The following is a 15227-nucleotide window of genomic DNA, read 5'->3' as shown; positions in this document are numbered from 1 at the left end:
AGCTCTTACACTTGATGGATGGCGGCCCTGATTTTCCCTCAGAAGTATTAGCCAGTAAGCAGTGACAAGGTGGCTCAAGTAGAGTGGCCCTATGGCTAGGCAGTAAGGGTCCAAGTGAGGAAGCATGCCTACCCAACCAAGAGGGAGTGCAGCTTTCAGTGGTTTACACCAGGAACCTGCGTGTGGTAGTTGATACCTCACTCTCAATGGAGGCTAAGGTCACGAGAGTAGTGCAGCTGGCATTCTGCCATCACTGCCAAGCCAAACTACTAGCGACCTACTTGGTCCCAGAATACCTAGCCACAGTGATCCACACAACGGTCACCTCTAGATTGGACTTCTGCAACTCGCTCTATGCAGGCCTATATGCACCTTTATATGGAAACTACAGCTGGTCCAGAATGCTGCAGCCAGGATCTTCATAGCAACACCTTCGAGGTCCCACATTCGTCCCATCCCTCAACAACTGTGCTAGCTACCAGTCAAATTCTGGATCAGACTTAAAATTCTGGTAATTACCTTTAAGGCCATATGCAGTCTGAGACCAGTGAACCTGAGTGACCGCCTTTCTGCCAACACCCCTCAAAGAGCTCTACGCTCTGTTGGATGTGAGGGCAATCTAGCTGCAACATCTGTCACCTCATTGATCGCCAGGGTTGATTTGGCTGATCTGGCTGGCTAGGCGGGTGTCCTCTACCTCCCTCACCACTCCACGTGCGTCCCTCCCAAAGCTGCACGCTTGGTGGAAGAGGATAACCATCCCAGATAGAAGGAGTGGACCGTTTTTCAGTCAAGGGTATATGATAGCTCTACGCTCTGCTACCTCCAACTGCCCAGTGGAAGCTGCCCAAGAGCTCTCTCAGCCCCACCTACCTCACAGGATGTCTGTTGTAGGAAGATGAAGACAACTGTAAACTGCTTTGAGTGAAAAGTGGGGTATAAAAATCAACTCTTCTTCTATATACATTGCTAATAGTGTAATTCCTGAAGTTGCTACCAGTCTTTTCACTTTGTAGTATGAATTAATTCACATAGGAGGAAACACAACACTTGACTTGATTATTACAGCATTTTTAGGAAGCCTTCTTACTGTGTGATTCACAAACCACTGTAATCTCAGTTTCACACTTGGCTTCCTCTGTTCTTATCTATCTAATTTTGTAAAGCAGAATAAAGGCTACCTTCGGCAGATATTTTTAGATCACACTTGCTTATGCTGAGTACGACCCAGATTTTGTTGTATACCCACACTACTGCTGCACCACTGACTGCAAAACCTGACATATGTATGCCTGTAGGGGGAATAACAAAATGTGTGAGTGGCCTCTACTATTGCTAATGCCGCTTAATGATGAATAAAATGGATTTACAAGGGAACAAGCCATGTATGTATGCAACTGTCTTTAGAAGAGCTAAGTACCAGAGGTCATAATGGAAAATTGAAAGTAAATTATTTTCCTTTCAATTGCAATTTATGATGTCAAGCATGAATGTAACCAGTGCATGGAAGTTATGCTTGCTCTGGGCCATCTCTTTGATTAAATGTGTATTCATAATTAATTAGTTCCAGAGGCCAGAATCAGGAGAGACTATAAATAACTTCCTCCTTTAACTTCAGTCTGTGCTGCAAACCAGGAAGAAACTCAGGAAAAGCCTTGCTTGAAGGATGGGGCTGGCTCTGTTGAGGAACAAGGTGTTCCTTCTAAGCATCAAGGCTATCAGTTGCCAGAATGAATCACAAATTCAGAAACTGTCAGATTCATCAACTATCCATTTTCCCCCTTTGATTTAGCTGCAAGTTGAACTTTCCATAATAAGCTAGACCTCAGAATTGCATCAACTTATGTCTTAAGACAAACCTTTGGACATAGGGATATGGAACAAATAACATATGGCAGGGGCATTCAGGCATGGCAAGATGGATGAATGGTCACTGCAGGGAATAATGGATTACGTGAAAGGTTTTCTAGCTCTTGCTGCATTTATCTATCCTGGGTCAAACATACTGAATTTGTATTTAAAGAGAGGGTTATTTTGTTAAATTAGATTAGATTTGTCTGCTAGGCAAAATTTTTATGGAAAAGAATATGCACCATTCTCTTCTTTGTTACCAGAATGTTCCAGGCAGTTTCTTGGGTATCGGAGAAGCAAACAGCGGGAATATTCCATCAGCAAAGAACATGATTAATGATCAATATAGGCATGAGACTTGGACATTAAGAATCTGTCAGTGACTCTAGGAACAGAAAATTGTCAGTGTAGTGTCCCAGTAATGCTTTTGTTCAGAAACAGCTATAGGAAATCAACATTATATATAGGATTTTTGTTTTCAGTATTACATACAGGATCATGAATGATGGAAGATGGATGTCAGACCTGTCACAGTGATACTAATTTTTGTGCATGCAGACAAGCACATTAGGTTGTCTAACCACATTGTAGCACCAACATAACCAAGTTTCAAGTCATATTTTATTGCATGTAGCCATAGACCATTACAATATAAAAATATATTTTAAAAGATTTAAAACATTTCAAATCAGTAATAAAATAGTAAATAGGAGAATGAGCAACAGAGATAACAATTACTAATCACCATAAGAACCACAGGAAGATTCAAATGGGTAGCCATGTTGGTCTGAAGTAGCATAACAAAATTTGAGTTCAATAGCACCTTTAAAACCAACAAAGATTCATTCAAGGTGTAAGCTTTCATGTGCATGCGTACTTCTTGAGGAAGCTCACACCTTGAATAAATCTTTGTTGGTCTTAAAAATGCTATTAGACTCAAATCTTGTTATCCTTCCTTTATCATTGTAAGCTCCTCCTCCTACTGATACTCAGTAATAAAGTTATCTCTATTAATTTCTATTCCAGCTGAATCGAAGTGATAGTGATAGTTCAACTCTGTCTAAGAAATCACCGTTTGTCCGAAATGCAGCAGAGAGGCGAAGTGTCAGGATGAAAAGGGTAAAAACTTTTGAAACCTTCTTTCTTAGTTAATGAATTTATGGTAGGTTTTATATATTTTGGAGAAGCTAACCACATTTTCAAAATCATGGTTCATTAGTAAGAAATACAGTTCCTGAGCATATATGCCAGTATGGATGTTGCAGATTTCCAGCAGGAGCTTGTAAAATGGCTTATTGTTCATGAATGTTTCTGTGAATACATGAAGCTGCCTTATACTGAATCAAACCCCTGGTCTATCAGTATTGTCTACTCAGAAGGGCAGCTGGCATTCCAGGGTCTCAGGCAATGAAAGGTCTTTTGCACCACCTACTGCCAGATCCTTTAACAAGGGATGCCAGTGCATGCCAAGCAAATAATCTACCATTGAGCCACAGCACCTGTAGTTTGCACCAATGTGCTAATGACAAACTGCATTGTAAATAATATGGTATGTATTCCTGAAGAACTTTGGGAGTTGTCAGTACTCAATATTTTATCTTTGCTTTGCTTTGTCTGCAATTAAGCTACATTGTTTTAAAAAGTATATGTATTTAATATTTTAAGTTTTATTGTTATTATTTTCTGCTTGATGACACCACACCAGCAGATGTTGGTAATAAAATACTTCTGATGTAGCAAAACTAAGAACTTACCACATGTGAAGGAATTCACTAACTACAACTACAGTGCCCCCCGAACAAAACAATGAAATAAAGAACTGTAAAACTGAAAACTGAAAGAAAGAACTGTAAAAATCAACTTTTAAAAGAAACACAACCTCAAGAAGAAAAGGCAAACAATGCTGCCTCTCAGATAAAAGAAGAAAAAAACACTAGGAGAAAGAAACAGTAAACCCAAAAGCACCCCAAAACCCACCCCACCCACAGAAACCAAAAGAATAGGAAAAGGAGGAGGGGAAATATCAAAATCCCTCAGTCAAACCATTGATGTCCTACAAGCTGCCAGAGGAAGCTCAGCTTTCAAGATCTTTGCTGAAGGCAAAAGTTGGCTGGGATCAACTAGCTCATTTTCAAAAGTTCAGCTTGCAAAGGCAATGCTACGATTGGCTGGCAGGGAGGAACAACCTTAACTTGCAATAACTTCAGCTTTTAAAGGCAATGCTACAATTGGCTGATTGGGAGCAGGCTGTTATTTCAATTACTCGCATATAAGCTGAGGAGGGCTTTTTAGTGCTAAAAACTGTGCTGAAAAACTTGGCTTATATGCGAGTATATACAGTACCCAGAATCTAAATTCAGCAAAAAGAAAAAGTAGAATGGAATTGAACAGCACAGCAACACTGACCAGACGGAGGGGAAAAAATTCAAATTATACAACACAAGTGAAGGAAGGGAAAGAAGAGGCTGAGAAAGCAAAACCAAAAGCAGAACCAAAAGAAACAATAAAATAAAAAGAAGAACCCACCACTAGACTGCCACTCCAACCTGCAGCCTCCCAGCTGCCTCCGCCAATGAACTGGAGCTGCTGTGGTAGAAATTCTTGCCCACCAGAACTCCAGGCCACCTAGGGAACTAACCATCACCCAACTCTGGGATGGGACCCAGAGAGAAGCCATAGAAAAGACCAACGAAGGAGGACAGGCAAGGAGCAATCCAGCATGCCTTCACTGGGGGAGCTCACACTGTGGTTGACCATGAGAGAAGTTGTCCCAGTCAAGGCTGAACTGCCATGCCATCCGTCCAACAGCCATCCATCACCCAAAGTTACCACACCACACCACCTTGTCCATCAAAGAAGCAGCGACAGGTTCATAGTCCTACCATGCCATGAGCTCATCCATCAGAGTAGTGGCTATGGCTCCACCGATCAGCATCTTCAGGACAGTCAGGGGAAGGGCCAGCTACTGCCCACTCCGAACGTTATCCGGCAGACTTGGACATTGCAGGTTCTCTGGGAACAGGATTGGGGAGGGGGAATGAAGGAGGAAGGAACGGGGAAGAAGACTGCAGAAAAGATAAGCCCTTGAAGAAAGCCTCCTAAAAGACCAGGAAAGAGTGGGTCTGTGGGAGGGAGAGTCAGAAAAAGATTGAACCAGTAAGAGGAAAGGAATGCGAAGACACCCCCCCCCCCAGGAAAACAAAGGCCAGGCCTTTACTATTAAGGCCACAAGTCTAGGCAGGAAAAACCTGGCCGGGGCGGGGGGATACTGCATGCAGGAAAATTAACTGCCAACCACGTTAATAGCACCCTCCTCCCAACAAATGTAGATTCTGTTTAAGGCAAACCAAAGCAGCTAAAGAACTTATTCCATGACAGCATCCTGGAGGAATACAGTATACCCCCTAATTAACTGGAAAATTGATTGGCTGAATCACTCCATTGAAACAGTCCTACCCACCCAACCCACCTCAAATCAAACCACTTACCACATCCCAATTAATTCAAAACAGCATAGAACACTCCAAAGCAGTTCCACTCAAACCCAAAAATGAAAACTGATCTACCTGCGCAACTAACTCGACCCCCCCCCCAACATGTATCAATAGAACAACAAAAGGTACATCCCAAACCGCAACCAGAAGCTGAACTGGGCAGCCCTGAGATGCCATATCTGATGATAGGGGCCATTGCTCCAGAAACAAATAAACTCATCACAAATCAGTTGACACCAACCTCCCAACCCAAGCAGAAAGTCCAAAGTACAGGAAAACCCCTAACAGCAAAGTAACTAAATAAAAAACCAAGAGGAAAGTAAAATTGTGAAAATCAAAAGCAAACATCAGACATGGATGGCCCACAAACATTGGGCCTGCAAAATTAAGCTCTTTCACCAGGTATTTGATTGAGATGTTGACCAAGCCAACATCTGCTGGGCCTCCCAGAACCCCTTCCGATGAACTCTGAACTGACCAACCATGGGATAGTTATCATATTCATATTGTTCAACACCCACTGAACTTGTTATTCTGTTATTACGGTTATCAGTGTTTTATTAGACATTGTTACTGAGTTATGCTATACCTATTCCATGATCTCTTATGTTCTGTGTAGACCGCCCTAAGCTGCAGAGTGCAGTATATAAATATATAAGAAATAAAAAATAAATGCATCTCTTTTTCCCCTTGTAGTATTCAGTTCAAAACACTGGAGTTGAGCGTCTAATCCGTACCTCTCTAGACTTGGAATTGGATTTGCAGGCTTCAAAGACTTGGCACAATCAACTGGTACAAGAAATCTCTGTTTTGAAGGAGCTGAAGGAACAGTTAGAACAAGCTCAAAATGAAGGGGGAAAGGAACTACCTGGGTTCGTGAAGGATGAGCGATTTCAGATTCTGCTGAGGCTAGTGGAGAAACAGGCAAGTATTCTTATAAATACAAAGTGTTTTTTATTAACAGATTCTCAAAACAATTCCAGTGCTGCTTGCTTTTTCAATTCCTTTCACTGATAATGACCCCTCTGCTCTTATAAGGTCAATTCTGGCCTCCCTAGAGGTTCTGTTAAAGTTGTTCTACTGAAATTGTTCAATAAGTTAATTATGGTAACCTGTTAAACTTACATTTATTGTTAGAATTGTTACTGATATGTTGTTTTAACTGTTATTAATGTATGACGTTCTATGTATCCCACGACATTCCCATGTAAACCACTGTAAGGGAGGGTGGTATAAAAATCTAATAAATAATTAAATCACTATTCAGTAGTGTCATATGCAACATGATTTAATGTCGATTCTATGTTCTCCCTGATGGAGCTAAAACAGTTCCACAGGGCCAGCAAAAGGGAGCTCTTCCGCCAGGCAATTGGTTGAGACTGAGCGAAACCAGCAACATCTGCAGGGCCCCTGCTCCCTCCCTCCCTCCCTCCCTCCCTCCCTCCCAGAAATCCATCAATGTGTTCTGCTCCTGGACCTGTTTGTACGGTTGTACTGTTACCACTGTTGCAATTATCAGTTTGTAGTATTAATGTTATGGTTATTTATATGCTTTGGATTGTTTCCTGTATAGTTTCTATGGCCTATATAAACCTCCTGGGAGGGCAGTATATAAATAAAATAAATAAATAGAAATTCTGCCCCCAAATTACCCATACTTTTCAGCCATCATTACCTGGATAAAAGTAATGTTCCACGTGGTGAAAGGTCATCTGTGTTTGAATGTTCCTGAATGTATTCATGCCCCCACAAGTATACAGAAGATAAATGTATACTTATAATTCCATTTAGTAAGGTAATATTTGAAGACATAATCATTTTGAGTACCACTATCCAGAATTTTCAGAAGAATTTCCAGCCAGCAAATTATATATAGTTTGCTGTTTCTTTGACCAATCTCACAATAAGCATAACCTGAAAGAATCGGTAAATAGGCAGTTTCAAAATAAATGTTTAAATTATATGTTCATATAGATACCCCTTCCACCCATGGAGTCACAGGATACTGCTCAGTATGCTTTCAACACAAAATGTTCCAACATTAAAAGTGTCACCCTTGTTACATTTAAACATTATTTGACAGTTTGCTAGCTTAGCAGCCAGACTGCATCTGTAAAACACAAGCCGTATGTTGCATGAAATATATATATATTAAAATATAAGCTGTAAATGTGAATGTATTTTATTATTCAGGTGCAAAAGAATTATTTGTAAGAACTTGTTTTATCTCTTTGCATTTATACAAATAGTCCCTCCTTACCCATGGCTTGTCTAACTCTTTTGTGACTAGTACAAAATTATGGAGCCTTAATCTTACAGGATAGTGAGCACCAGGTATCAGTATGTATCTTGATGTTTTACTCCCCCCCCCCCATATATATCTCCAGCTCAATGGTGTGAACTATAGCAACAAGAAATCTTTTATAAATTCAGTCCTTTTACAGCTTCTGAAGTGTATGTCTTCAAGTAAATCAGTCTCACATGAATACCATATGCTGACATGGAAGTTGTGCTTTGTCTACAAGAAGGATGTTAGAATAACCTCTCGTGTTCGATTTAGACTAATGGCTTAATTTCTCATTTCCAGGCTGAAAAAGATGAGAAGTTTGAACTAAAAGCTGATAAAATGATGAGAGCAGCTGCTAAAGATGTTCATAGACTACGAGGGCAGAGTCAGAAGGAGCCCCTGGAGGTGCAGTCATTTAGGTAGGAAAATGAGTTGCAGCTTTATTTAAATACCTGACTTCCCCGTTTTTGAAATTACTTCACTTACGGACAGCATGAAACCACTGAGGCGTAGAAACTAACCAGTCACGCTGGCATCATGGTTATCCTCTGATAATGAGTGATGACATTGAACAGCATTTTCTAACATCATCTCCTGAAAGACCCTTTTGTTGTAGCAGGATGCTGCCTCACCTGTCAGATCCCTTTGTTTAATGCCTGAGCCTAATGGCCCCGCACAAAGCTAAAAATACCCCCAAAACAAGCCAGCCAGTTTGAATCCACTTTTGGGAGAAGGTGGGGGGGGGGGGAAGATTGCTTAGGAAGGCAGGCAGCCATTTCAACCTAACAGGACAGATGCAGACCCACAGTGCTAGCTGTCAAGTTTAAATAACCCAAACAGCAGAACTGGACAAAAGTCCAGTAAATATTCAGGGGCTCTGAATTGGGCCAAGTTCGTGCCAAGTTTTGGCTCATAAACCAGTTTGTACCCTCTTAATACTCTGTTGTAATCTTATCCAAAAACAGTGTGGGATTTGTACAAATGGCTTTTTTATGAGTTTGGTAGTATTTATTGTAAAGAAATATTTTTGATTCACTCCAAATGGGTTAACAAGTCCTGGACGGTGGCACAACTGCATATTTTTTGTACTTGCTCTCTCTTTCTCTGAGTTTCCAAGCTTAAAATTCCTACTGTCATTAACAAGTGATGTTGGTATTGTTTTTCAGAGAAAAAATGGCATTTTTCACACGACCGAGGATAAACATTCCAGCTCTTTCTGCGGATGATGTTTAATTCCTATTTAAGTATTCCTTTTTCCAGCCACTTTGAAAAGTGTCATTTAGTTTAACTGAGGTTTATTTATGTAATATAACCAGGTTGTTTGTACACTGTTGGTTTTGTCAGCTTTCTGTTGAGATTCTTAGCTTTCAAAAGGTAAGATTCTTAGCATTGTGAAAAACAGCATTAACATGACATAATTATATAGTTTGTATATTTAGCAATGTATTTTTGGGAAAGAATTTTTAAATATGAACAATTTACAGCTCTAAATGTTGTTTAAATAATATTCCATTTAGATGTTTTGTACAGCTCTATTTTTTTTAGGGAAGTTTTACCACAATAAAATTGCATCTGGAGGAACATCCATTCTAAAAAGCATTGCCTATTTCTTGTAACTAGCTTTTGCTAGTTTACATATTTTTGTACCACAAAAAAGGATGCAAAAAGCCATTACAAAAATAGTTGTGAAAAAGCTCTGGCTAGTCCGCGAGCCGTGAAACACTTCCACTGCCTTCTAGGCCATTAAAAAATGAGTGTGGAGCTCACACTGCTTTCTGCACTTTAATTTGGAGATTATTTTAACTCCTTTTATGTTTGATCATGAAGTTCCAAAAGCCCAATGAACCCTTTACTACAGGACGAGAGCTGCTGGGAACATCCATTTTAGCCTTTCTAATGACTGCTCATGCTTAAGAAACACAAATCCTTATAATCAGCTAACAGTGAAACGAATTCATTTTTTAAAATAGACTTTATTTTTTACATTTTCAGGTTGATTACATTATAATTTTTTTCCGGCCTTCAAAGAACAGCAACCATTAAGAAGTTTTTTTAAAAAAAACTTCCTATCAATGTTTTTCATACATTTCTTCCTCACTGAGTATAATTCAAATGCTCATTTTACTCATTTTGAAAACTCATACTGAACAAGGTGTTACAAAGCCTTATATAGAAATACTGTAACTTTGTCCATATGCCATAGCTTTCCCTATTGCTGGTAGCACTGGTTTAAAAATAATCCTAACTTGTGAAGTAGTTCTTCCTTGTGCACACAGAAGTGTTTTCTTGTTTGCACATTCACATTCCCACCAAACTTTCTGCACACACTCCTCTTCTAGTAGTACATTCTAGGCCAGGGGATCAACTTGGTATTAGTCTTGAGCAAGTACCCCTTTCCCTCACACTACAGAGAAAGTAACACATTAATTTGACTGGACTGTATCTGGTATTTCTTACGCAAATTGTAAAATGTTTGTCATGGCCAGTTCATGATCAAATGTGATTTAGATTAGTGGAATTACGATCATGTTTTGTCCTTTACCCACATTTGCTTAACTATTGCCAATGTAAGACCTTTGCTGGTAATGGCTAGAGAACAATGGGACAGAAACACAAAGGCTGACAAACCAAGATGCGCCTTCATAAAGCCAACAAGTGATTTAAAACTGGATGACTCTTGAGATGTACATATTCCTTTTTCATGTATAAAACACTTTATTAGGCAAGCACTAAATGATTGAATTTATATCTATTTTAAATTTTGTCAGGATTAAAATTTAAATTGCTATAGAAATTTACAAACCTGGTTCAGTGTCTTCTTTGTTTTTCTTGCCAGAACTTACTGCTGAGATATACATCTCCGAGGACATTTAAATATGTTTTGAATTAGAGTGAAGAGGAGTAGATTCTGCAGAGAGAATTAAAAGGGAACATGGCCCAGGGATAATAAGGCACCCATATTGCTCTACAGTTATGTATTGTTAATTTAATGATAGTTTAACAAAATTTTACCACCAGAGATCCCAGAATAGTCTAAAATGTTTGCAAACTATAGGTTACTTACTTGACCTCTGACATTTCATGATGCTTAGATTATTAAAGAGTATATGTGGAACTCCAAAAGAAAAGCAGCAATAGTAGTTACGTAGCATAGTTCTGTACAAAATAAGTTTCTATTCTTCATCACTTTGTGTCAAGTAAGCAAAATGGGCATTCCTAAAGACTATCATAGTCAGATAATGCATATGTGCGGTGGACTTTAGAATCCATGGCTAGTGGTGATAATGGATTTTGCTTTGATGTAGACAAGAAGGACTTCTGTAAATGCTCAAGAAAAACTGTTCTCTCATAATCTGTTCAGAGTACTATTTGCGTATATTCAAGGTGTTTTTAGGATTGCAGTATTAAACTACTAATTACAATTATTAGGAAACTAGCAATAAAGCCCATTGCAAGCAGGAATGCAATGGGTGCTAGGACCCAGGGGACAACGGGAGGTGCAGATCTGTGTGTGTGCGTGTGTGTGTCTCTCCCTCTCCCTCTCCCTGCGTATCTTGGTGTGCCTCGCAGCAGGAGGAATAGCAGGTAATCAGGGCTGGTTTGTAGGAGGGAAGGAGGGCTGGTGTGCAGTTCGGGGCAGCTCTGTCTGTCTGTCTGTCTGTCTCTGTTGCAGCAGGGGTGGCTCTCTCTGTGTCTCTGTTAGCAGCTTGGGGCAGCTCTGTATCTCTCTGCCTCCCTCGCAGCAGGAGCGATAGGAGGGAATGAGGGCTCTCTCTGTCTCTGGCACATTTGAGAGGAATGTGGCTAGTGTCCAGGGAGGGAGGGTGGGAGCTGTAGGGGCAAGGCGAATTAGGGTGTAGCCAGCGTTGCTGGCTGTACCTTGAGTGGCCCTATTCCATCTTGGACAGCTGGACATGTTCCACCCCCCAGGCTGTTTCATAAATATATAGAGGAACCATATAATAAGGATGTCTATTGTAGAAACTATACTAAGGTTTACTTGTGTATCAACCTGGGAACGATAATATCTAACATTTAGTGCAATTGAAGACCTCAGATCTCTGCAGTTACTAGGGACATGGCACAGTTACTGTGCAAATTAAAATCTTTCTGCTTTCATAAAGTATTTGAAATGAAAACACTGACTGCTTTAGGCAGCAATTTGGATTTAGTAAAGCTTTTCCTGACTAGAGGGCCCTGTGGACAATTCTCAGCCCTGCAGACTTCCCTGGTGAACACTTTTAAGAACGGCCTTTTCCCCTCATACTAACAACAGTCACTGAACATCTTAGAAACCCTCTTCTATAGGTGTCTTCTATGTGGGCTATCTATCCTGAGTTTAATATTTCTGGCTTTTAAATATTCCCCTGCTTCCCCACAACAGTGTGGTACATTCAGGTACCTTCAGAAAATTTCTCAAACATGCTTTGTGCCGCAGCAAACAGAGCAATCATGGAAGTGCCTGTAAGAGATCAGCATTTGGATTCTATTCCAGATACTTTCTGGTCAGAAAAAAGGGTGGATGAATGAGACCCATATTAGACCTGCCTCATTTAAAAAAACTCAAAATGATATTGGTTCCCAGTTTGGACTTTCTGTTGAGTGCGGTTTGTGGCACTGGATTTGTTAGATGCATATTTCCACATAAAGATACAACCAGACCACCCAAAAAAAAAAAAACACTTTCAGTGCACTTTGCACCTTTTCCCACAGTGCCAAGCATATCCACCAAGGTAGTAGCAGTGGTAATACCTTATCTACAAAGCTTAGGATGCAAGATATTCCCATAACCAGCACTAAAACAAAGTTACAGACAGACCTACACCTCAAATTACAGATGCTGAAAACACTAAGCCTACAAGTCAATACAAAGAAATACAAAGAAATCCTACCTACACCCTTGCAAATGGTTTCTTTCCTGGGAGCCACTGTAGACTAGAACCTTTCTACCCTCAGAAAGCATCTTGGCAATCAGAGCAAACATACTTCATGTCAGTAATTACATTTGCAGTCCACCATAAAGATACAAAAGCTGCTAGGGTTAATGGCTTTCACCATGTCAGTGGTTCTGGATGGGAGGTTCAACATCCACTTCCTGCTACTGCAGTTTGTCAGGATAGTTAGTACCAAGCAAAATTCTTAAATATTTCTTAAATATTTCAAGGCAGGTGTTATGTTCCCTTCACTAGTGGACTCTAAATGTCAATCTCCTAATTGCAGATCTCTTTTATCCCCCTTTATCAGAAATCACAGTCACTATGGATACGCTGACATGGTCTGTTCAAGAAAACGTCAAGGCCATATACAACAGTCTGCTAGCTCTTCATAACCGTGTGTTGGGCAAAAAAAAAAAACCCCAGCCACAGCCATAGTTTACATAGACAGGGTGGCATATCCTCACTAAAACTCTACCGGCTTTCTACACAGATCTGGGCATTCACAATGCCATGATCCAAGTCATCCACATAGCCAGAGTAAACAATAGCCTAGTGCATTTCCTCAGCTGCATTCCTTTAGCAATGTATGAATGGAAATTAAATCAGACCTTCCTGCCCCCGATATTTCATCATTGGGGAGGGTGGTAATTATAAGTCTTATAAGAAGAAATGGAAGTTCTTTTGTTCCTGATGTGCAAGTGACCCAAACTCCCTGGGAGATACCTTCAAGACCAGGTGGAGAGGAAATTTGTTGTACACATTTCCCCCTGTCCGCTTCTTCCCAAGATAAGACAAGAACACACTGTAGCCATAGCATGTTTTCATATAAACATAGAAAATATATATTTGCATATTGAGAATCCAAATTATTCCTTAAGGGGTTACTGAATCAATATCCCCCAGCTCATCCACTAGTTCCCAATGGAGCTTGTCCTAGTGCTCTCTAAACGAGTAAACCATTTGAACCCACAGCCACATTTGCCCTCTGTGAAAACTGTATTTCTAATAGCCATCACATCAACCAGAAGAATCAGTGAGCCCCAGGCGTAAAGGCACGACCCTTCATTCCTAAAGATCTTTGACAACAGAGTAGTCCTCCATTAGAATTTCTTCCTAAAGTGACTTCCAGTTTTCATCTCAACCAGGACATCATCTTAATTGCATAATATGCACCACAGGATGAAAAAGTAAGCCCTGCATGCCTTGGACCAGGCTTTCTCAGGGTTTTATGAAATCCTGGGCTTTCTTGACAGCCCTGGATAGGTTACCCAAATGGGTGGGAGTTAATTTAAAAATATATAAAATATTTATCAGTTGATATGACCGTATATGGTCATGTCAACCCACCCACCCCTCCCAAAAACACCAATGATGGGCATGAAGGTGTGGGAAAGGGAGAGGCCCTGGGTGGGCGTATATAAAACTATGCTTCCGAACCATATTTTGCATGATAGCACCACTTTTGGAATTTCTTGAAGCCTGAAAAATGTTTTTTACCCAATGGTAATTAAGTTGAGAAAGGCTGCCTTAGACATCTATACACAAAGAACTAAACAAAAGCCATTCTGTACCCTTCATAGGCAAAAAACAGGGTCACTTATGGGCAAAAAACTGTCATCACAATCCATATCCAGATGAATAGTAATTTATATTAAACTGTGTTAGAAGCTGGTGCAAACTGACTGTAAAAAAGCTAGGGATACCAGTCCCTAGGTAGGACCTGGAGATCTCATGGAATGTATTTACTAGGGGCCAAGCCCATTGCATTCAGGAATACAATGGGCGCTAGTTGGGGGGGAGGCAGCCTCTCCCTCCCTCCAGGACCTGGAAAGGCTGCAGGCAGCTGTTAGGAAACTCATTGGGAGGGGCAGCTCTCATACAGCAGGGATCTGCAGCCTCCAAGCCTCAGAGGAAAGTGGAAGAAGGAGGGGGTGGTCAGGATTGGAGGATGGAAAGCAATTGGCTGGCTGCTGGACAGGCAGGCCAGCTGGTTGGAGGAGGCAGCACTCAGGTGGAATAGCTGCCCTGAGTGGGTTTTAAGCACTGAGTGGCATTTAAGCCATGAGACATGCTCCTCCTCCAAGCCCTTACCAGATTATTATTATTGTTTCAATTTATTACCCGCTACTCCCAAGTGGCTCGTAGCGGGTTACAAGAGTCTGAATAAAATTCTCAATAAGACCCCTACTAAGACCCAAGACATAAAACCACATAGATCTAGTAATCTTAATACAAAAAAAGAAAAAAAAAAGCGGAAAAACAATTCGGAACGCAATCCATTCCTCCCATAAAAATCTCATAGAGGGAGATAGGAAACAGATGTACTTAATTTGTATGTTGCCCTCCCCCAAGGCTCAGGGCAGTTCACATAGAACTAAGCAGAATAATACATCAAACTCAATTATTATAGAGCAGCTGTCCCCAACCCCCGGTCTGAGAACCGGTACTGGTCCATGGATCAGTCGGTACTAGGCCGCGGCTCCTCCTCACCCTCCTCCCAGGTTGCTGCCTCCGGGGCTGCCCTGCCACTCTGCCGCCAGCTCACCTTTGGTGCTCTCCGGCGGCCGCCATGGCTAGGGCTCCCCCTCGGCGTGGCACTGCGCAGCTGCTGCTGGCAGCACCCTCCAGTGGGCAGCCGGAAGTCAGGGGCATCGGCGG

General features: G+C 41.0%; 1 protein-coding gene across 2 annotated transcripts in view; it reads left to right on the top strand.

Moving 5' to 3' along the window:
• The window catches only part of WWC1 (WW and C2 domain containing 1), a 126303-nt gene extending 115853 nt beyond the window's left edge, over positions 1-10450 (top strand). The window contains exons 20-23 of one of the 2 annotated variants that reach the window (XM_077327158.1): positions 2878-2970; positions 6042-6269; positions 7933-8051; positions 8799-10450. In XM_077327158.1, coding sequence (XP_077183273.1) covers positions 2878-2970; positions 6042-6269; positions 7933-8051; positions 8799-8865 — 507 coding nt within the window. In that variant the 3' untranslated portion in view covers positions 8866-10450. The remainder of the gene's footprint in view (positions 1-2877; positions 2971-6041; positions 6270-7932; positions 8052-8798) is intronic. The other variant, XM_077327157.1, reaches the window with a different exon arrangement.
• The last annotated feature ends 4777 nt before the right edge of the window (positions 10451-15227 follow it).

The sequence above is a fragment of the Paroedura picta genome, chromosome 3 (assembly GCF_049243985.1).
Source record: "Paroedura picta isolate Pp20150507F chromosome 3, Ppicta_v3.0, whole genome shotgun sequence".
In the NCBI taxonomy this organism is placed as follows: domain Eukaryota; kingdom Metazoa; phylum Chordata; class Lepidosauria; order Squamata; family Gekkonidae; genus Paroedura; species Paroedura picta.
The sequence above is the reverse complement of the archived record's forward strand: the minus strand, read 5'-3'. Positions and strand labels throughout refer to the sequence as shown.